Source organism: Mastacembelus armatus, chromosome 23 (assembly GCF_900324485.2).
Source record: "Mastacembelus armatus chromosome 23, fMasArm1.2, whole genome shotgun sequence".
Classification (NCBI taxonomy): Eukaryota; Metazoa; Chordata; class Actinopteri; order Synbranchiformes; family Mastacembelidae; genus Mastacembelus; species Mastacembelus armatus.
Genome location: NC_046655.1, coordinates 13,376,808 through 13,400,209, shown reverse-complemented (window position 1 = coordinate 13,400,209; position 23,402 = coordinate 13,376,808). Strand labels below are relative to the sequence as shown.

The following is a 23,402-nucleotide window of genomic DNA, read 5'->3' as shown; positions in this document are numbered from 1 at the left end:
CAAGTTAATTGAATGAGTGCCCTCTGCAGCTTAGCGGGCATATGACTGCCTTGAAAATAGAGATGGTGGTTTTTAACACATGGTATTCCTGTGACAATACAATGAGTCCTTGTTTCACTGGAGGCCATTACAAGGTTCTGCCATAGAATCCACGTCTACCAAGTTTGGTGGCACTGATTATTATTCATCAAGGTAAGATGATTGGTAAGATGTTTGTCTTCCCCTCACCCGGCATCCTCACATACTACTCAGTTTATATGCCACAGAGTTAGAAATAACCTGAAATGGCCCCAGACTCCACAGCTTTCTAAAGCTTTTCCTATGATTACACTTCTTACAACCCTGTCCACCCTGCAGGGTTGCCCAACAGTTGGACCATGGCCAGATGTCCTAGTTTTTCTTTTTTCTTTTATTTTTTTAATCCTAACCTTCCTGTGGATTTCCTGTGCCCCACAGCAGGTGGAACAGCCCATACAGAGATATTTTTCTTGTTATTATTCAGAGTCTGCCATGGATAGTGACAAAATTACAAAACACAGACAGAACACCTGTAGTACGACTACCAGACATGTTGACTGGTAAAGTGGAGAGTTGGCATCAACGTTTTAACTACAGCTCTTTTGGCAGGACATAAAAACTGATGTAACTCACTCTTCATAGAAAAGAAAATTAGCTCTTCGCAGAGACCAGACCGGGCGGCTGTTTATCTCTAGTTGACCTGAAGGGGTAGTCAGAAATAAGGAAGAACAAAGCTCAAGCAAACAACCAGTTTCTATCAAGTGCCAAACCAACAGGGCAGAAAAACATTTTATTGAACATTTACTAGAAAAGAAACAGGACCTAGTGCTGTACAGCTCTCTACATTTCAGTCATCCAAAAGCAAAGTTTCCTGTCACCGCCAATCACACAGAGTGGGAGTGTCCGGTGCCAGCTGAGGCCCGATCCTACCGTAGCCGATCCAATCGTCACTGGCTGTAACAACATCAGTAAGTGATGTGAGACTGGAGACGTAGAGAGCATTAAATCATAATGATCAAGGACTGTTAAAGGCACCTGACTGACCTGTGGGTGGCCAAGATGGTGGATGAGTAACTGACTACTAATCTTTCCTGGACATCCAGTGGTGGCAAAGAGGTTTTCATTGGCTCGAGACCACCTGTGGAGAACAACATCGGGTTTTAAAACTGCAGGAATATAGAATAATAATATTTGAAGCATTAAATATCACTTTTCCTCTGTTTAATTAATTTGAGGCAAAAACTGAAGCAAGACTGGATTTTAAAACTCTTTCTTGCTTATACTCAGATTTTTCACCTAATCTGAAATAAAGGTGTGTTTTGGGGAGATGGTGACAACAATCTGGGTCAAATCAGTTGATAGCAATGTGCTACTGAAGAAACTGTCAAGAACCAGAAACAGTAACAACAAAAGTTAAAAAAGTCTTACCTGAACAGCCGTGCTTTATCTCTATGGGCTGGTCTTTTTTCTTGAGGGTAACTACAAACAAATGAGTACATGGTTTAGACAAATCCATCCTTTATGTCACTTCAAATCCATAATCAATAATTCCACATTTTCCCTCACCTGGAGCGAGTTATGTCCCAAATGAGCCAGTCATTGCCTGCAACAGCCCCAACCTTGATTGTGTTGGTAAGACACCAGTCAGCCGACATGAGTGGTGACTGACCACAGTCCAGTGACAGAATAGCCTGCTGGGTCCCGAGGTCATAAAAGCGAATTGTCCCCTTTTTCTCTGCCACCATTAGCTGGAGAGACATGATGGGTCACTTAAACCAATTAAGAATAAGCTGCTTCAGTTTAACTACTGGTTTAGTACCACACAAGAACTTGAGCTTTTCCCAGCATGCAATAGTTGATAAAAAAGTAACACACTCAGGCCAGGTACCAACTACAGTACAGTGTTTCCGTGAAGGCTGCTTTCAACAGGTGTACCACCCTAACATCTTCTACTCTCGTACAGCTTCTTCATCTCAGGATATAGGCCACTGCTATTTTTATCCCAAATGTAAAATGTGGTTGAAATACAGCAGAACATTTAGCTGCATATCTTTGTGCAGCTACTTCATGATATGAGCATGAAACTAATGTCTCCCACCTTAAAGACATCCTCTGGATGCCAGCACACACTGATGCCAGGGGAGCGAAGCCTAAGAGTAATGATTTTATCTCCATCCAGATCCCACAGCCTGTAGAGACAAATTAAACTGAGCATTAAAATGAACATCAACAAAATACAGCAGTGTATGACCTTCAATTCACTGAAAACATTTAGTGACTTGGTACTAATATATCAGCAAAATTATTGTAAAATTATTTGATTATAATCCAAGTGTTCCAGAGAAATCCCTGCAAAAAAACCCCAAAGTTATTTTGAATTGGTAACAAACAGGACTTTAAATTAGCTCTAATTAGTAATGTTACACGTTAATTCAAGTTGATATGTGAACTCTTCTTGGCCTAAAATCCAAAACAAATTCCACCAAGCCTTAATTAAGTGAAAGCGTTTTAGAGTACTTCTAAAAATAGCATCTGATTTTCAGCCACCCACTAACTTATGCATGGTTTCTTGCTCAGTGGTGCTCCTGAAAAACACTTATGTGTTTCTTTTTCTGGAGATATTTGTACATAGTTTACTTTTTCCTAAATCTGTGGCTTAATACAAGACAGCAGCTAAGAGGCCTTTACTGCACACAAATGCAGTGATGGATGTTTTCATCAATCTTCATGTTTGACCCTAAATTATTTAACTCATGCTAGTTGTGTGCAAGTGTTGTACAGGGACGTCATACTCTTTCAGGGAAAACAGCCTTTTTTTCGCAAATCTGGGCCCTGAGCTGTGAAGACAGACAGACTTAAGCTGGACTCTTCTTACAGCAAAAACGCCAGCCTCACATTACATTGAGCTGTGATAGCAGGGGCAGATGCTTGAGTCTGCGTTACGCTCTACTCACATTACAGCAAATGTTTCGCTGTGGGCGGCCCGCTGCCATTCATCTTCTGTGGAGTACAGAGAGGGCAGCAGAAAGCACGTCAGTTGAGGGAGAGAGGCACAAAGAAGCTGAATAGCATCCTATTTTATGCAAATGAAAAAGCAGGGTCTTGCAAGCAAAGCTCATGTGAGGATTATGACCAATCTTCATTAAAATAATAGATGATTCTATAAGCTAAATAAGACTGATAGCAAAAACAGCTCAGAAACACCACGGACGTAATAAATCACTTGCATAGAGAGAGCTGTGGTTCCTGTGTCCTGGATCTATGGTTAACCACATCTGAACGATCCCTGAACAAGAAGAAGAGGTGGGGATGGAGGTTTTGGGGTGGGTGTCTGCAAGTGTTTCTGGGAATATAAAACAAACACTTGTGAAGCAGGGGAAGGTGTTGACTGATGAGGTCATGCAGAAGACATCATCTAATAAAGCCCAAAAAGTACCTCCAAAGACCATCTAAATGTCAAACGTGTTGTTAGAGCGATTGATGTCCACAGCGGTGTGGTATAAGGGAGGATATGCACCGTCTCAAATGAAGACCTCAGTAAACACTCAACTCTTCCTGCCTCGTCTCCCCTGTAGCAGGATAGAGCCCTGTCAAAACTCTGGGTTTCTTTCCTTTGCCTGTGTGCAGACTCAGCCAGAGCCACCACCATGGAGCGTGAGTGAGGCTGAGAAGAAAGAAAGAAAGAAAGAAAAAAAAAAAAAAACCCAGAACCCCAGACCGCACCAGGAAAACAACGGCTAAACCCTATTCTTGCAAACCACTAGCCAAGCAGAGCTCAACTGCACGCAACACCACCAACGGCCAAACTGTGGTCAACCACTCTGCCCTTCAAATGCAGAGCACCAGCTCCCCCAAAAAACATAACCTTTGCCGAACGAGGTGAAAGACATAAGACATGAAAACACGCGTGACCACCTCTGATAAAACACTGTAATTGCATAACACTACATCGAGCAATAACACTCCGCTTCCATGTACAACAGAGTTGAAAAGGACATCTGAAGTCCTTTATTGTGTTATCTAAGTGAGAAAACAGTGGGGCCCGAATGTTATGGTTTGTCAATGTTTCCCATAAGTGGTTGAAACGGGAAATGCTGTTAGCAATGTGTGATCTGATTTATTGTAGAGAGCAGAGTAAATAATCAAAGGTGACTGTCTGGAGGGGAAGAAATGAAAGAGCCAAACAACTTCTCATCACAGTGCCTTGAGGTACACAATATCTGCATCAGCTTTGATTTTAACAGGACCTGCTTAAGATTTAATTTAGATCAGAAACACTAACATTATCTTTAAAAATAACATGCTCCACTTTTACTGTTAGAGTTATTGAAACCATTTGATATGTTGTTTGAGTTAACTCGTTTCTTCGATACACTTGGCAAGTTCAGGGATCACCTAGAATGTCTAATAAATATATGTATATAAAATGGACATTTAATCCCCACCATGAAGTATTTGTGCTGTATCTGTAGTTGACAAGGAATACGTAAGGTACATGGAAAGTTCAGAGTAGCAACATGAAGAAAAATGTGAATTAAAAAGAATCCACATAATTGTGTCTAAACAAAACAAATAAATAAATACAAATAGTACTACAAAGTAGTGTGATACTGTACATTACTCTCAACCTTGCTTAGTTTCAAACATATTAACACCAAGTGTTTTGTGTTAAAACTAGTTACCAGGAAAACAGAGTAATTTGATAAATAGCCAAAAGATGCACATCTAACCAGCTAATGTTAAAATGGACATCTAAAAGCAACAGCTAAACTATAAATAAATAACTTCAGATGAACAGTTAAAAAAGCCAAAACAGCTAAAAGGAACTAATAAGTGGTGGGAAAATAACAGCTAAAAGAAATGAGAAAAAGTAGCTGAAAGATTAGTGAAACTGAGCTGTTGTGATTAGGTTCCCGTACACAACATTAGGGATCAGCAAAAACAAATTGATTATCACAGAGAATAGAACATAATGCGCAGCACCGGCAGCAGCAGCAGGTGTGCAATATCCTGAGTTTGCTGGTGAACTCAGACAACCCCAAACCCCCCCCAGGACCCTGTAGTGAGCCCTTGTGATCTCTAGGTGGCACTTTACCCACAAGTTGCTTAGACTGCATGAAGGAAATGTAAACTCCCCTGAGGAAACAGAGTCTGGTTCCCCACCTAGATGTTGCAGCATCAGGTTGCATGTTGCAGAGTTCCCACAACTGCAGGGGACAGTCATGACAAAGCTAAGCAAACTTATAGTAGAGGCAATGCTGCCAAACCTAACAGAGTGATGGAGAGGTCATGAGTCTATACATGCAGGCATACACTTCCCTCCTTCCTATTTTGCAGTACTAGTTTCCTCCTCTCATATCGAGGCTCAGTTTGTGTGGGCTGCCTGGAAGGTCCTCTCCTGTGAACTTGATCTATCCCTTGTTCCGCCTATGTCTTCCTCCTGCGGTCCATATTTTCTCAACATGACAGAATTTAAATCTTTCAGCAGATGGAGCGCACTCTGTTTTCTCTGGCCGGTCAGTGGAGGAAGGGGGAGAGAAGAGTGGATGGGAGAGGAGGAGACTCATTCTCCTCTGTACGATCTCAGACGGCCTGATGTGGAAGGACGAGGTACTTGGCAGGACAGGTTGATATAGTGTTTTATAACGACAAATAACCAGTCGTCACATCTAAGATAAATACTAAATCGAGACAGCTTTAACACTGCTTTCAGAAAAAAGGAAAGCATATATAGACTGTATTCTACAGCTGGATGATAAACCAACCTTTCAAACTGTCAACACTAAAAATTTGTTATAACGGCCTTAAAAAAAGTTAGCTTGGCACTCTAGTGAGGCAGCAGAACCTGCTGTCTGTGGATGCTACAGTCATTTTCTATTAGATTATGTGTGCTACGTTCAAATGGTTTCAAATAAAATGTCTTTTTTTTTTCTTAGTTTTTTTTGGTTTGTGCAAACTTTTTTAATAGTGGAAGCCATACCAACAGCCAATAACATCTAACCGGAGATTAAACAAACAAATCACCCTGACGTCCACAGACCACAACTGGTCACACTTTAATTAATACAGATAACAGATATACTATAGTGTACTATAATAATATAAAAAAAGAATCAAATAAAAATAGACCAAATTCAGACTCCAAGTGATTTGTTACCAAACTGATCTATTGATATTGCTGCCAGCCACATTTTCCAAACACTACAATACAACAGTTAATCACCTAAATAATCAGTTACCAATTACCTACTTTAATAATTGAATTATCTTTCCATTCTTAAGTAAAAACCAGTCTCTGCTTTCAGCTTCTCTAAGGTCTGTTGATTTTCTCATTATTGTAAATGTTTTGGGGTTTTGGACAGTTAGCCAGACATGTCTCCTTGGACTCTGGGAAACTGTGAGAATCAAACTCTTTATCTGCAATTTTTGTTTCATTTCAGAAAGTACAAATACAGTTAATTTTAGGAATACATACACTTTCTGAACATTAAAAACACTAGAAAAAGCCCCATACAGTGGGGCCTCCTGATGTAGAGGGTGTTGTCCCTGCAGTGACCCTTACAACTGACACACTTTTTCCCACTCTCTTTTGCTTAAATTGAAAAGAAAAAATTGGGGACCTTGTTACAGTACCCCCTCAGAGAGTAAAGTCTTTCTGCAACTAATTGAATTTCCACATTTAACCAATTAACTAGAAAAGCTACAAAGCAGCTCTGTGCTCACATAGAGTCACACTGAAGCATGTTGTACTTAGCATCACCTTTCACTGTAAAAACACAGTCATGACTTTCTGCACCATTAACAGAATTAAAAATCAGAACATGGGAACACACACACACACACACACACAAAGTTTAAACCTGCAAGTGTGGTCATCACTGACGGAAGCAATTTGTTTTCCCTCTGTGGGCTCGAACACCAAATGGTTAATGTAGCTGGTGTGGCCCTCCAACACCTTGGCAACAGAAAAGAAAAACAGAAAACACCAGATCAACAAATATGATCAACAAAAGTGAGAATTCTCTACCAAACTCTGGCCTACTACACTGGTTCCAGCTTTTTGTTTTGTATGTACGGTTACATTTCCTGTATCACTAAGTACCAAATGTTAGTGCTAAGTAGAGAAAGTTTGATGCCAACTGACAAGCACAATTCTGGCCACTGTGCTCCAGATGTTGCACTACCTTGACTTCATGCCTATCCTGAAGATCAGAAGTCAACAGACGCAGCCTTCTGTCAGCTGCAGCAGTGCAAAATCTGCAAAGAGAGAGGAAGAGGAAAGAAAAGATATAAAAATAAAGAGAGAACATCAAAACAGATTAATACTCTACAGACCCAGTGACAGATGTCATCTTTTTCTACATACATGCCTGCAACCACCTAGACTGACACCACTGGATGTGTATCAGTGTGTGTGGTTCAAATTTGGACAGTGATCAGTATAAAGACTGCCAGGGAGAATCTAATTGCAAGCTAAGATAAACACTGAGAAAAAAAGATTCCTCACGCCATTTACGCATGTCTCTGTTCAAAAACCTCTACAGCGCCAGGCAGAGGACTTTCCCTCTAATCAGTCCTAGTATACACCAGTGCCTGTAATTATTCACACAATTACACTAACTCACTTATGACAAGAAAAACACACACATATCACCAGAATAAACAGACAGCGGTTCACACATTTTCAGTCGCAGGCACAGATGGATTTGGCATGATGTCACTACAAACACCCTTAACATGCTTCAGGGTATTACTGCTACAGTGGATTAGATTATATTAGGATAGGCCTTCTAACCCCAACCCTAATTATCTTGTATTTTGGGGTAGAGCATGGAATGCATTTTGGTTCTTTTTGCTAATTTTTCAGTTTAATGTTAAAGCTATTTTCTTGATTAATCTCCAGTAATCCTGCAAAATACTGTAAAAGGGTCTAAAGATGGGAAACTCCAGTGGATTTCTCAGCATTGTCGTTCTAAAGAACTATAATTATTACTTTGCACAAGGCAGAAATGACATAATTTATAATTTCCCATGTGATATCCCCACAGAAAAAACAAAGTTAATACAACTTTTTAGTTGTTTGACAACATCTGAATTCTGAAGCCTAGTACACTGTTTTTACAAATAAACTAGTTTGCTCTGTGAATGACTGATTGGTTATTTTTACCATATTTTGGACAGCTGACAGTACAGGGGGAACACAGATCACAAAGGAGAGAAAGATATTGCATGCAACTAAATTTCCTGGTTGGAACTGAACCAGGAGCAATGCAGCTATTATGTCTGTGTGACATGTGAGATAGTAATGTAAAGTAGGATTTAAAATCTGGTATGCACAAACTACTACTACTAAGTATATTTTAGAAAGGCATATAATTTACTCACAGAGGTCAATTTCTGTGACATGCTAGCTAATTTGCAATTACAACCTGAGGGGATTATGCCCCTACCACAAACTGCAGGATGACAGGCTAGCTGGGGGCCATTTTGCATGCCATTCCTATATTGACATTGGTCTACCTGTTACTCATTGTGTTATCTTCTATGTTAGCTCAGGCGTTTGATATGTGCTTCCTGTTGACAGTCGAGACCACTGTATTGGGTAAGAGTCAGTGGTTATGTGCAGGGTGTTGGATCTCTTTAGGTTTCAGTGGTAGTCAGATCTGTTCCCATTACAAGTTGCAATGGTGGCTGATGGCAACTCTTCAGCACAAACCCCCTCTTCTCCCCTCATCTCTCACTCTCTCTGGGCCCCTGCTTAAGGCAAAGCCTGTGAGAACCTTGTACTTTTCCTGGAAGGCACAGCTACGTGCAGACTGGAGGGAGGGATGGAACCTGAGTGGGCAGTCATCAGCGCAATAACATGTGTGCACGTCACAGGGCTGGCTCAAAGGCCCTGTGGAGTAGACCACAGAAGGCCAAGAATTACTGCTGCCTTTCCTTTTCAATTACAGAAAGCCTAAACACCCTCTGAGAGGACGAGGAACCTTCCCACTGCTCCAATTAGGAGGAAACTCTTGCTTTCTAACAATCTACTCTTAGGCTACTTTCCTGCTGTCCAAGGCCACCTGAAACAACTTGACTCACATCCTGGCAGCTGCAGTGTGACAGTGAGAAACCATGATAACTACTTTTACAAAGCATACAGCAAGGCTGTTTTTCTCTGTAACCACCTCTCACTCAGAGTGCAAGAATAATGGAGGACTAATTATCCTGTTGTGTTAAAAGATATAGCATCAGGTTTCTGATGGCACTTTCTAATCCTTTTACAACAGTTTGAAAACATCTTACATTAACAAGAGACACTTGATTAGCATATATACTAACACACTTAAAGGAGAAATTTTGGTTTTTGATTTTCAAAAAAGAAACTCCAAGAAAGAAACTCTTCATTTTGCCATTATGCGTTACTGAGCGTAGATTAATGCCCCAAAATGGCAGGTTTAAGCATTAACTGTACAACACATGTTAAGGGGTATAAATACTGTCTGAAGCTGCTAAAAAGCATGATGTTAAGGAGCTAATACAAATAAAAGACAGATATTACTAGACGAATACAGTGTCCTATTACCAATCTACAAGATGAGAACATAATATGACAATACCAAAAGGTGTTGGACATAGGTCTGTGCTAAAAAAGCTAGCAGTACCTAATAGTCGGTGTCCTGTCTAGCCGAGACTCAGGACTCCAAGCAAGAGCATCGACACGCAATTCATGATGAAAAGCTCGAAGAACATGGAACTCAACTCCCTCAATCTCCACGTCCTCCTCCTGTGGGAACAAACTTATGTTAGAGAAGAAAAAATACACTCACTGCAGAACAGGTAAAACAGGCTGTGTGAAGCTGCATGTCTAACCTGGAAGAGGCAGGTGCCTACTACCACATACTGGTTTCCACCATAAGCCAGGAGAGAGGCAGGGGTGCCAGAGGTGAAAGGACTGAACTCCACCACATGAACATAGTCTTCACATGCCACCGTGTAGCTTGGACTACGACTAGAGTCCTCCTGCATGCTTTATGAATTGGCTTTAGATCAGGGTGTTAACTGTAGGTAGATAGATAGATAGATAGATAGATAGATAGGTAGGTAGGTAGGTAGGTAGGTAGGTAGGTAGGTAGGTAGATAGATAGATAGATAGATAGATAGATAGATAGATAGATAGATAGATAGATAGATTTAATCTATGATCTACTACATCAGAGTAAAAGAGAACAGGTAACAGTTATTTTATCTTGGTATGATCATCAAAAATCCCCTCAATTAATACATGCCATCATATATCAAGTGAACCTATATTTGGGTTAAATGAATATAAACAGACATTATAAATGCAAAAACTGTTGAGAGATTATGTGATAACATTTATACAGGAAGATATTTCTGTAATACCGCTGGGTGTATTAAGGCCATTATTGGCAATGCTGAAAATCTGTGAGCAAGTCTACATGGCAAAAACAAATGATTTCTGCATCAATGTGAAACAATACCTCAATTTGTCAGATCATTAGTTTACTGAACTAGTCAAAGCAGTTACTGGATGTTTTACCCATAAAGAGTTTATAACTTTACTATATCACAGTATAAAAGTGCATTAATTGTGATACAAGATTACACCTGTATTACCAGCGCCTAGCTTCTGCAATATCACAAGAACTGCTTACATATGGGCATAAGTGTGTTATATTGCACAAGCCTGGGCATGTATATAAGCCAACCGCCTTTATATAATATAAATGCCTACTCACAATAATATCCAACACTGCTGAACCTATAGCTTGAGCACTGTGTTAATTCTTATAATGCTGGATGCTCATGCTCAATGGCATAAAAACTACAACAGAAATAAAAAAAAATCAAATAGCTTCTCAAACTGTATGTACGAAGCAGTGCTAAACCGTGGCACACCGCTACGTCCACCTTCACATGTAAAACAAAGGTACACATACCGGTTACCGTTTTACGGCTCGTTAAGCTTTTATCTCACGAACAAAGAAATATACTTTTACGCCGCGTAATGTTGAAGTACCTAAATGTAAAATGTACTTGCTTTTGCGTGATCTATTTTTTATTAAATTAGCAAACATTACAACTAACAGGAATGAATGTCACCTAGCAAGAACTGAAACGTGACTACTATCTGCATCACGATTTATCCTCCTCCGTTTAATAATTCAACACTCCCACTGAAAAGGTAATTTCTTCTTAGATGCCAGAGTAAGTTCAGATTCAGAATACAGTACTGACTATTATAGTTCTCCTTGATCACAACAACGTCGTTGAATCAAATGATGCGCGCCTCTGGTATGTTTTCAACTAACTTCCGGGTACGACATGGACTGTACTATTGTGTAGAAATTACATGGGGGATTACATGCAACGTCAACTTTAAAAAAATCAAAATCAATTCGCGATATACGACCACAAGATTTTTTTAAAAAGTACTTTGCTATAATTTTAATAACGCCAATAATCTGCCACGGTATGAAACAAATAACATAACAAATAAATATTTATCAGATTTCTGACAACTCCCGCTTCTCTGTGCTGCTATCTGATTGGCCAGTAGGAAACACGTGGCACCGGGAATTTAAAATTTCAAAAAAGCTGTTTTGTGGAGGACGTTTGTTGTTGGAGACCGATCCAGTATTAAAGAGGTTTGTGCAATCAATTTAACATTGTTTACGATTTATTGTCGCCATATATTTAGCAAACCTTTTGTTACATGTGTAGTGGAGCTGATATAATGACAGGATTATTTTGGGGGGAAAACTGAATGTAAGTTACCTCAGCAGTTGTGTGCAATCAAGTCCTACAAGCCTGGAAGAAATTATAACTAACGCTAAGCTAAGTTATATATTACTGTTTTATTTAATTATTTATTAAGACAAATTATTTTTTTTCTCCTTCAACGTTTTTATGATTATTGCTCACTTTAGTCAAATAAAAGAGTCAAGTTTCTAAAGTGATTTCGTGCCTTTCTTAAATTTAAGTTTCGTAAACCATCACAGATTTGGAAAGAGTATTTTCCTTCAATGCTTTCTTTAGAGTGCAATGGAGTCTTTCGGAGACCGTCTGAAGCTAATGGTGAAAACCTTCAGGAGAGAGTGCCACAGGGTTTTACAGTCTGAGAGGACCACCATTCATGGAGCAGATGGCATGCTGATGGTGCTGCAGCTGGCCATGGCAGATGTAAATAAACAGGTATCAGTTTAGTCCTTTTTTTTTTCTTCTATTCAGCTTAAAATATTTTGTCCTTGTCATTTCTGTGATTTGTTAATAACTTTAGAACTAAGATTAACAAAACCGAACAGACAGTCATAAAAGAGGAACCAAATGTTGAAAGTCTCCTTATCTACAGCAGGAGTGTACTTGCTGTACTTACTGCTCAAGCCCAAATCTTGAGGCTATGCTAGCCCAGTTCATGTCATGGCATAGTTTAATTGAACCATCAGACTGACTGTCATCATGTCTATAACTGATAGCATTACCACAGGTTTCCGGTTGAGACCGCTCATGGCTCATTTTTGGACTGCAGCAGAAGGGTTTTCTGCTTTTAAACTGATTGGTTCCAGGCTGTCAGTAATTATGGCTGCTGCTTTCACTGTTTTCTCTCTTCCTGTGACAGCACGGCAGAGACTTCAAAGTGGCTCTGAGTGATGTCCTGATGGTCTGGAAACACTTACTTTTAGACAAACTTCACCTGCCACCCCCTAACTTTGCACGCTTGGAGAACTATGACCTCATCCTGGAGGCATATGAATCCTTCCTGAAACGCTCTAACACAGTGGACCTGGTTGATATCTTCTCCATGTACAAACAGCTGAGAATAGTAGACTCGGACCCAGAAGAGCACGTGAGCCCGGTGAGCAAGAGCTGGTTAAAATCAGACAAATGTTGATTGTGGATGATCAGTTTGAGATTAGAGATAAGACCATTAAATTTATCTCTCTAATTACTTTTTTTAATTCTTTTGCCAAGATGGAGCTGTTTGAGTTCCTATCTGGAAACATGGAGGTCTCAGAGTTGCCAGACTCATCAGTCCCGTCAACACCGTGTAAAAACAGGCCCTGCAGCTCACAGGTAGGTCCAGTTGTGCTAATAAAAGGTGAAACATTTTTCATCAACTCTCTGAAGAAACTCCTCCTTTCCACTTTGCCCTTACCTACATATATAAATGCATTTTCTGCTACTGGCAATAGTCCCTGCATTTACTTTCCCAGTCCTCTAGTTCTGTTGTTGACAGGAACTCCATTATATCAGTCAGATTTAAGAGTGTAATGAGAATTATCTGCCAGATGTTTAAAACACGGCACACAATGTGTGGCTGGACAAGACCTTCAATAACAGTCTCCCTCCTCCACTATTCTCTGTCACTTTGGAATTTCTGAGTTTCTAGTGGAGGTTTGCTGTTGTATTACCAGTCAGGATGATGTAATATTTGGAGTTTAATATGTGCTGTCAGCTACTGTTTTTAGTGGGTTTTTCTCAGGCTGTAAAGCTAATGTCCCTTCTGATTGTTCATGAACACAACCTGCAGGGGCATCAGATCAAAGTTGTATTAAAGTAAAAGACATTTTGAGAAAGGCACTACTTCACTTTCTGGCAGAGAACTAGATGAGAAAATTAATATAGAATCTCTGTCCCTTTAAAGAAGAAGCTACAGCCAGAGCTGGTTAGCTTAGTACAGAAAAACAACTGGAAAGAGGGAAACAGATAGCTGGCTCTGTCCAAAGTTAACAAAATCTTCATCCAACAACTCTAAAGCTTGTGCTATGTATTTTTAAACTAATACCAAAAGTGTCAATTGTACACACTTGACACACTACTTATTCTTAAACCTGCTCACAGCCGAAAATGAACAAAAGAGCAAATTGCTATTTTTCACACTATTTGTACTGATTTAAAAATGTTAATTAGTGAGCTTAAGATGTTTTGGTAGTACCTTTGGGCACAGCCAAGTTAGATGTTCACCCCTCTTACCAGACTTTACGCTAACCTGTCTGGGGCCTATAGCCCTATACCCGTATGTAAGTTCAGATTGGTATCAGGTTTTTCAGTTCTCAAGATAATGACATACTCTAAAATGAGAATTCTTTGTATTACCAATAGGTGAAAATGGCAGTGAGAAATGTTTTCTGCTCCTATCTGAATTTGCTCGTGAACTCCAAGAACGACATGGCCTTGGCACATACACTTGATGTCCCCAGTCGCACACTTGGACAGCAAGCATTTACAGACATAAAGCATGCTGCACGCAACGGCAACACTTCTCTCTTCTTGGTAAGAAACAGCAAAACCTAGCATGTGCTTAAGACTTTAGCACTGATGTGTCCACACGTGACATCACAAGAGAACCAAAAGTTTAAATTGGAGCAATCCTGTCTGTTGTAACATTTTGGGGTTTTTCATATGCTTTGCAGGCTGTGACATCTTTTGTGCGGGCTATCCAGCTAGGAGGAAAAGGCTATGCTCCAGCTGAGTCTGACCCGCTGAGGAAACATGTCAAAGGCCTGTCTGAATTTGTGCACTTTCTGGACAACCTGGAAGAAATACTAGGGGAGACCGCTGACCCAAGGTACACAGCACAGCTTGTTTTGACAACAGTAGTGCTCTATGGTAGAAATTAAGATACAGCAACAACATTTATTTGTAGGGTCAATCAATAACTTTTTTTAGGCTTAAAAATGTTTTTTAACATAAATATTGAAAATGAAAAACATTTTCAAGGTTAGACGTTAAATCAATGATATATAACTGACTTGTAGTGGATTACCCCAAACATGCTGATACATTTCCATTCCAAGTAGTGCATCCTTACAAAATCCTGTATTTAATTTATTGTGGCCTTATGTAAATGCATTCCATTTCCAGAGAAATAAAGTCCAAGAAAAGTTGAGCATGCTTAGTATCTGGCAGTAACTGAAGTCTAATACAGTGGAACTCATGATTTATGATTTTGTGGAATTTTCTTTGAATTGCTTCACTTGTTCCTGCAATTCAAGTTCAGGTTAAATTCTGCTTCTCTGGCGTGGCCGATTCAATCGTCACTAACTGAATGTAATTTTAAAAGTTTAATTGAACTCAGAAGATCCATGTGGGGCCTCTGCTGCTGTTCAGACATATTTACAGCCCGATGTGTTGGCCTGGCAAATGCCAGTATAGTGAAATTACACCTGTGATCATAAAATCCACCTGTCCCCCTGCCGCTTGTTATTATTTCCTTGATATCCCTGTAATGACTCCCTTCTAAGCTTCTCATGATAACATTTGGATTGCTAAAGCATGTTCATCTTTCCTACATCAAAGCCTGTCTTTGTTAAACAACTTGTTCCCTGTTGTAATTCTCCTACTTTGATGAATTATCATCAAACCTCAAGCCCCACAGATCACTCTCCATACCATTACAGATCATTTTGGATGTTGAAGCAGTTGGCACCACAACAAAAGTGGTTATCACAAATGATTTAGCTGTTAAATCATGTGAGGGCTGAACTTTGGGGAGAATCGCACCCTCGTGTAGCAGTCCTGTTCCTGAGCTTCATTCAGCTGAGCCATAACAACACATTGTGATATTTTGTATAGTAGTGGAGTCGACTGTCATTGTCTTTTGAGGGTTCTCAGATCAAGCAGGATGGTGAGAGTGCTATATGCCTAATGAGACACTGATGAACTCAGCCAGCACGTGTCTTTCAACAAGCAGTGTGCAAAGCAGTGCAAACACCTTCTACAGAGAGTTCAGGGCCCCTTATACAGTGAACATCTGTTTTTACCAAATGATTCAGTTACTGAGCCCTGCTCACTCACATCAGCTTGGACCGCCGCCTCTCCACCTTACTGCAATCTTTTCAAACATACTTTAGAGCACTTGGCTGTTGTAAACCTACAGAAGTGATATGTTGCTATGATTTTTGGACATGCAATGCAGACAATGTGTGAGCATGAAGAAAAACTATAATGAGTAAAATCCTGGTGTTTTTCTCCTGACAGTCTATCGGTGAGTGCAGTGACAGTGCCCAGGGTGACTTTAACAGGGATTTGGAGCTCATTTTCAGCTTCATAACTGTTAACATTGGCACAGCTGGGTTACAGTGAAAAAAAAAAAAACTCAACTGGATGTTAACTCTGAAACAATTACTCTGAGCCCTTAAAGTCAGTGTCCAATTAATTGAAAGTGAAGCTGCAGTATATCTTTTGAAGACATTCAGGCTAAGCCCCTGGTTTTTCTGGGTTCTCAGTTTAAGGAAAGAGTTATTCATGTTGGCAAATATTGGCTGAACTCTTGAACACTACTAATTTCAACCAGATGAAAACCTGTATGAGAATGTGTGTTCTGCAGAAAAAGTTTATTCCTTTCCAAAACAAAAACAGATTTTTCAAGGTTTAGCACAATACAGCTTTCCCCAATAGGTGCCATTGTGACTGTCTGTGTTTAATTTCAGTGTATGTGGAGCCAGGCTGGTGACCACTATTAGGGCTTTGCTGGTGAAGGGACGTAGCAGTGGAGATGCAGTGTATGTTGCAGCTGAAGAGATGACAAAAGAACTGAAGGAGAGGATCTGCCAGCTACTCCAGATCCAAAAACAAACTGCTAATGGAAGTGGAACTGGGATAAGCCCTGCCAGGGTAATGTATAACCTCTTCTCTCTTGCCAGTCAGCTTCAGTTTTGGCTCTTGAGTCCACACATTAACGCAGAAGCTATTTTATCTTCTCCCACAGTCAGCTCTGGGAACTGACTGCACTGATTGTATTTGTGTTTCTGTTTCTCTCCAGCCAAAAGCTTATGCCGTTAATCATGACACTGCATACGGAGGTCGGGACACTGTGAAGGTGCTGATGTCGATGCTGGATGAAGAAGCCCTAACTCCTCCTTGTCAGAACAAGGCAGTCCTGCTGTCTGAGGACCAGCCTGTCCTCAGTGGAGCTGAGAGAACCTGCATCCTCACATTGTTCAGGTCAGCAGAGTTAGGCATGCAATAAAAACTTAAATTGGATTGAAACAGCCTTCGTATTTGTAACAGGACAGTAAATTTTTTTACCATACTGATATTGCCACTATAGTCCAGGACTGAAATATTTCTACATCTGTTGGATGGATCGCCTGGTTCCCAGGTAACAAATCCTAATGACTTTGGGGATACCCTGACTTTAATATAGTGCCATCACCAGGTCAAAATTGTTATTTATCCAATACTTTGGATTATGACCAGATACCCTTAAAGCTAATCAACCTCAGCTGTAGCTATTTTTTGTGCTAATTAGCACACATTAGCATGTTCACATTAGCCTTTAAGCCTTATCTAGCCCTAACTAGACCCAGAGGAGCTGTACGTTAGAAAGTAAATGTTCGGATAGTATACAGAGTGTACCCTGCCAGCTCCCTAGTACAAGTTTGTGTAATGATGACGTTTCTATCATGTGACTGGCATGAAACCTGAAAAATAGAACAGTAATTTATATGCAGACACCACCAACAATGTCTAGCTGGAGAGATGACAAGATTCAGAAACTTCTGTTCTTAATAGTTGATGCTGAAATCATCAGGCACATTCAAGGAGCAGCACATTTTGCATCATGCCCTGCCTCCTGCATGCTCTACACAAGCACCACCCCTCACTTAAACCAAACGGAACATTTCCAGTAGCTGAGAATACACCTGACAATCTCTAGTTGCGTGCTACATGTGCAAAACGGCAACTCTGGACAATGTCAGAAAAACATTTGAAATGTGGAAACTGCTATAGTAAACTAAGATGTGCCAAGTTATCACACAGAGGTTTGAATTAGATTTGGCCATACAAGAAAGGGGTAAAACTCCTGAAACAGCAATTAGATCAACATGAGACTCTGCAGCTCTCGACTTAAAACATGGAGGAAAATTGTCCCATGCCACATGCCAACAATTTCTCTGGTCAAACATCTACAATAAAAATATTTTAAGCTGCTGACCACGATTGGTGGGGAACCTACGTTCTATCAGAGGTGGATGACATGGTTAATATACAATTGGTATTTTAAAATTGTATATTTAAATGGATAATATACAAGTTGTTTCAAAATCCCAATATCACCCAGTCTGCTCAAAACATTTTTACATAGTGATTATCTGACTGTGTAGAGCTGCATTTTAAAAAAGTGTTTTCAATTTCTTGAAGTTTGCAGCGTCTCAACATATAAACCTCTTGTCTTTGCTTTTTTTCATGATGACTCCCTCCTCAGATCCCCTGAAATAGCTACTGGATGTTCTCCAGAACCCCTAAGGAACCGAGTTCAGAGCCGGCTAGACCTGCTGAAACCCAAGGTAACATAGGCCCCTTCATCCAAGAGCCCCAAATCCAAACCATCAGTTACTTCAAATTGAATCAGATGTACAAACACTGAAAATAATGTCTTTACATCCTGTAATTTCTCCCTGGTATTATATTATTTATTTACTTAGCTCAAGCTCACATCTTAACTGACTTCCACTGTTGCCATTTGCACAGCTGTGTTTTAGCTCTTAGTGTTGGATTGAAGGTGCTGTTTAAATCCATGGCATAAAACAACTCACTCGTGGGGGACTCAAACCATTAACTAGCCCTGATGATAAGTTTTCCTATTGGCAAGGCTGAGGTCCATTTGCTTACAGTGCACAATGTAACATGCTGTATCTATCAATATCTCATTTTCCCTTCCTTCTCTCCTGACTGTGACCTCAGCTGTTCTTTTTATCTTGATGTTTTCTGGGGTCAGGGTGAGTCAATCACATATCACATTTTCACTTTTTTTTCTCTCTTTTTTTTTAAACTTTTGATTATAATTATTGTTTAAGTGCTGTGTTTATACACTGCAATGTTTTGCAGTCAGCTAATATCAGTTGATGTATTGGCCTGACTGCCTCTCAGTCTAGCTCTACTCTACTACATTTCAAGGGCAAATAATATTATTATATACTGTATATTTATAAAAATATTACCAACTAATACATTCATTATTATAACCACTATCAGTTTTGGCCTCAAAAGTCCAGTATCACCTAGGCTATATCAGCGTTAGCATTATACTGCTTGCATGGTAAAGGATCATGAGTAACTTTTACAAGTAACTTTTACTTGTAACAGTATTTTAACAGTTTGGTATTGCTACTGTGACTTATGTGAGTACCTTTTCCACTTCTGCACAAACTCCACAACTGCTGAGTCACCCCAAAACACTAAGGAAAAAATCTGTAGATTTGAAGGTAGTACTGATCTATTAACATGAGGTAGCTCTGCTGTATGAACTCCTCTTGAACATGTATGCTAAACACATTTTGTGAAATGGTTCCTTTATTTGATTGCGTTAGCAGATGTCATTTTAGCTCCCCACAATCTGGCTGCCTTCCTGTTTTGAGTGCGCTGTAATGGTCCCTGGGCAGCTCACTGCTTCCTGAACTCGGTGAGCGGAAGCTTTCTGCATCAATTTCACTTTGAAGATGCCATATCAGTCGCGTAACTTGACTAGCAAGGGAAACTTGAAAGGTTATTGTTTCCTGTTGTCTGCTGAATGACTTTATCCAAGCCTTCTGCAGCAGTTTCATCATGCACTGACGTCAACTGGCACACACTGAGATGGACAGATTTAATTTCTGCTTTTGGGAGGTTTCTAAATCTTTCCCTTAGTGCCACAGATGATCCAAACATAGAAAAACTATAACTCTTAATTCTAATCTAGTGCTGTTCTTCTGTGGCATCAATACTGATGTATGTGAAAAGATATATTTGATTACATGATAATACTACAAAATTTGGATTGTATCAATTCTGAATGGTGATAATTGAAATGGTGCACCTGTTACTGGTTTTCACTTTTATCACCTGCGTGAGAACACGTCAAAACAAAAAGCCACAAAAATTGCTTGCACCTGCATGTGGAAATACTATCAGGAATGTGTTGGTCAGGTGTCTCCAGCATTGGGTCAGGCAGTGTATGGGGTTATTTCAGGACAGCCATCAGTAGAAGGAGGGCCGACTCACCACATGGTGCCACACTGAGCTCCCACCTGTTATAATTGGATTAGCTGTTCTCCATCAGTCAGTTTCCCTGTATTCACTCTTCTATCCTCTCACCTTTTCAGATGTTTTATTAGTATGCAAGAAAACATACATTTTAGCTCCATCATTGAACTGTACCTTAGTCTTAGTGTTACTGTTGTTTTAGGTGCTCCTTTAAGAACTTCTTTTGAAAAGCACAAAAGCTTTGATCCCTTTGTGCTTTATAGACCCACCCATCTTTGCTTGCTGTATTTTTTCCCTCAGATTTCTCCTCCCTACTGTGGACAACTGGCCTGAAGGGTGAAATCCTTGGATTGTGATAATCCCAAGCAGGCATAGATCAAACACTGGATGAAAAGCGAGTGGAAAAAGTGGATTTGTATGCCCCAGGGCCAGGATTGTAGTATTAAGTATCATTCACTATGTAATAACTAGTTAGGTTGTCTGAAAACGCTTTTTAATTAGGTGCCATGCTACTGTCTTACATGTGTAATTGTGATCATACTGAAGAAAATTGTTCCTACTGTTAAAAAAAGGGTTAATGCTGGGCTAAAAATTTAACTTTCTAAACCTCTGCTAGACTGCTTGGTTCTTGGTCACCTCCCTGACCAAGGCCTTTCTTGTTTGGTTACTCCATTCTGCCAAATGGCCAACGGTAGGAAGTGTTCTAGTGGTTCCAAACTGCTTTTATTTCACAATTATTGAGGCTACTGTGCTCCTGGGAACACTCAAAGCATTACAAATGGCTTTACACTCTTTCCTTGATCTATGACTTCCCAAAATTTTACTGTCAAGGTCCACAGAGAGTTCCTTGAACTTCACAGCTCAGTTTTTGCCCAGTGTGAATTTAGACTTTATAAACACAGGTGTTTATCTTTTTATACTATGTCCAAGAAATTCAGTTTGCCACGGGTGGATACCAGTCAAGTTCTAGGTACAGCTCAATGATGATTGCAATGCAATAAACACTATGAAGAGACCATCTGCAAAACTACTGACACTGCCCTCTGTCTCAGCTCTACTTTGTATTTAGAGCTAATTAGCAAGTATGGCCACAGAGGTCCTAGCATGCTTGGATATGTCTGTTACTCCTCTCTTGCTGAGCAGTTTAAAATGTGCAGAAGTGGAAAAGTACTTACTGAAATGTAATGTGTGCCGGATTTGAAAACACCCAAATAAAAGACAAAATGTACATGTTGAAAGCTAAAAACAGGCCACCTGATACATATTCATCAACCATGCACTATCACATTAACTACATTAAAGGTTTTTTCCTGTTTATTCCAGGCCAGAGACAAAGTTATCCAATCCCAGTTTGCCTGCACATACAAAGATGATGAACTGCCACTCAACCGTGTGCTGGAGTTCCCCAGCACCAGCCAGGTCTCCTCCTGTGTGCACCCAGCACCCAAACTCAAACCCACCACAGCTGTGGATGAAGGGTGCGGTTCTGATGTGGAGGGCACACCCTCAGGTACAAATTCAACCTTCATGTCTGGAAATAATACAGGTACTTTTTGTACTCTACTACATGCAGAGAAAAGCACAAAATGTCAACAAAAGCCATGGAGCGTTCTCCTTCTGCTGGGATATATTTGTGTTTCCTCTGACGGCACACAGCTGGACTGAGGCCCAGGCACACCTTCTCAGCTCCAGCCTTGAACCCTTCCCAGTCCCAGTCCTGGGACTGGTGCTTACCATGAACTATTAAATGCATCCTTATTCTATAAAACCTATTCACCCCCACATCTGTAGTAAAAACCAAAAAAGCACACATGTTCACACAGACTTGTTGCCCATTTCCCCTTCTGTCTTTTGTTCCATAAGAATTTAAACTGGGCTCTGTCAGGTTATATGACAAATGTTATATTTAAGCTTCATAGAATAAACACACAGCCTGCTTCAACTAGCAGCTAACGTCAGCAATTTCGTCACAACATTTTCCTCTTTTTTTTCCCCCTAGATTGTCACACTTGCTTATGCTTTGTTTCAGTCTCTCCAGCCAAGCCTACTTCTAAATGTCCATATAAGGAACAGAGTGGTGTACAGCGGGGGGTTGCTCTCGGGCCAAGAAGTGGAAATACTGACAATAGCAGTGCAGGTCTGGGCAATAGAAAGAAAACTCACATCCAGAGCAAGGGTAACAAGAGGAAGCAGGTGGATTCTGAACAACATGGAGGATCAGAGAATGAGCCTCCAGAGAAGAAACGGCCTACTAGTGTCTCAGTCAAAATGCGTGGTAAGAATGTCAGCAAGGCCTCAAGTAAGAAGCTGATACCTGGACAGGGAAAGCTAACCAGCTTCTTCAGAGTCTAATCATTTGCTTTATTTCATGGAAGACTATGAACTTTCTGAGCAACTGTTCTGGTAGTTGTTCAGTTGTTTTCTCCACTTATAAATCTTACATACTTGTTCCAAATAGCAATACTAGTCTCAATACTGTGTAAACTGAGATTTTCTAAAATATTCATACATATTTAATTTTTTAACATAAGTTTGAGGAGATCAATACCACTGTCACAACTGCACAGTAATGTGACTAGAGCTAGCAAGTAATTAGCTTGCATGATTACAAAAAATGTAATAACATTTAAAAAGTGATAGTATTCAAGCTTGGACTAGAGCCGGGCTACCTGTTCATCCAAGTTTCTATACTCAACTAAACTAACCAGCTTCATCTTTACCATATAGATATGTTTTTTTGTATGACCTAAGATAAAACCTGTTAAATGAGCTAATGGCAGTCATTGTCAAATAGCTGTTTTTGCCTTGTTTCCACTCTATGCTAATTAATCTCCTGCTAGTGGTAGCTCAATATAAAGCATTGAGACATGAACAAGTATTGATCTGAACTCCTACACATGAAAGCAAAAAAGGTCCACTTACTTTGTCAGTTCCATATATTGCTTTCTGTGGACTTGATTTTGAAGTCTTTTGTTTGACCATATTTTGTTTGAGTTCAAGACCTAAAGAGATCAAACTTACAATCAACAGAAATGCTTAACATTTCAGAAGCAAGAAATTGTAAACATTGGTCATTTCTGCTTCATGTATGACTGATTATGCAAAACTTGTTTAAATTTTCTGTTGAACTGAATAGACAGTTTTTTTGCACTAGTTAAGTTGCACTGCTTTTATAAAATAAGCCTTGTATAAACTTAAGCAGCTGAAATGTTTGGATTTAGTCCATGTTTAATCATTAGTTGTGAAGATTATTTAACCAGCAAACACAATGTAATCAGCACTAGACATGAGGGAGGCTTTTCATTTTAAATAAACTTTTATTTTTTTACATGCTTGTGTGCACTTATTCTCTAGAAGGAAACAGCAGTGTAACACATAAGACATTTTTACAGCACATTCAGAAACAA

At 39.8% G+C, this 23,402-nt stretch overlaps 2 protein-coding genes across 4 annotated transcripts; one reads left to right on the top strand and one right to left on the bottom strand.

Annotated features, from left to right (window-relative positions):
* Nucleotides 1–769: 769 nt before the first annotated feature.
* nup37 (nucleoporin 37) lies at nucleotides 770–11,350 on the bottom strand. 2 transcript variants are annotated; one of them, XM_026326449.1, is made up of 10 exons: nucleotides 11,266–11,350; nucleotides 9,877–10,065; nucleotides 9,669–9,790; nucleotides 7,203–7,275; nucleotides 6,879–6,973; nucleotides 2,117–2,207; nucleotides 1,585–1,766; nucleotides 1,447–1,497; nucleotides 1,063–1,156; nucleotides 770–972 (listed from the first exon to the last, which is right to left on the bottom strand). In XM_026326449.1, the coding sequence occupies exons 2-10, from the start codon at nucleotides 10,030–10,032 to the stop codon at nucleotides 859–861; spliced, it is 978 nt and encodes a 325-aa protein (XP_026182234.1). In that variant the 5' UTR covers nucleotides 10,033–10,065; nucleotides 11,266–11,350; the 3' UTR covers nucleotides 770–858. The 2 variants fall into 2 exon arrangements, with proteins under 2 accessions (XP_026182234.1, XP_026182235.1); XM_026326450.1 differs by lacking the exon at nucleotides 11,266–11,350 and adding an exon at nucleotides 11,131–11,229.
* A 236-nt stretch (nucleotides 11,351–11,586) lies between these two features.
* Nucleotides 11,587–23,323, top strand: parpbp (PARP1 binding protein). 2 transcript variants are annotated; one of them, XM_026326446.1, is made up of 11 exons: nucleotides 11,587–11,675; nucleotides 12,067–12,222; nucleotides 12,647–12,883; nucleotides 13,000–13,101; nucleotides 14,131–14,301; nucleotides 14,442–14,596; nucleotides 16,461–16,644; nucleotides 16,793–16,974; nucleotides 18,239–18,320; nucleotides 21,319–21,505; nucleotides 22,025–23,323. In XM_026326446.1, the coding sequence occupies exons 2-11, from the start codon at nucleotides 12,073–12,075 to the stop codon at nucleotides 22,345–22,347; spliced, it is 1,773 nt and encodes a 590-aa protein (XP_026182231.1). In that variant the 5' UTR covers nucleotides 11,587–11,675; nucleotides 12,067–12,072; the 3' UTR covers nucleotides 22,348–23,323. The 2 variants fall into 2 exon arrangements, with proteins under 2 accessions (XP_026182231.1, XP_026182230.1); XM_026326445.1 differs by having other exon boundaries at nucleotides 21,995–23,323.
* The last annotated feature ends 79 nt before the right edge of the window (nucleotides 23,324–23,402 follow it).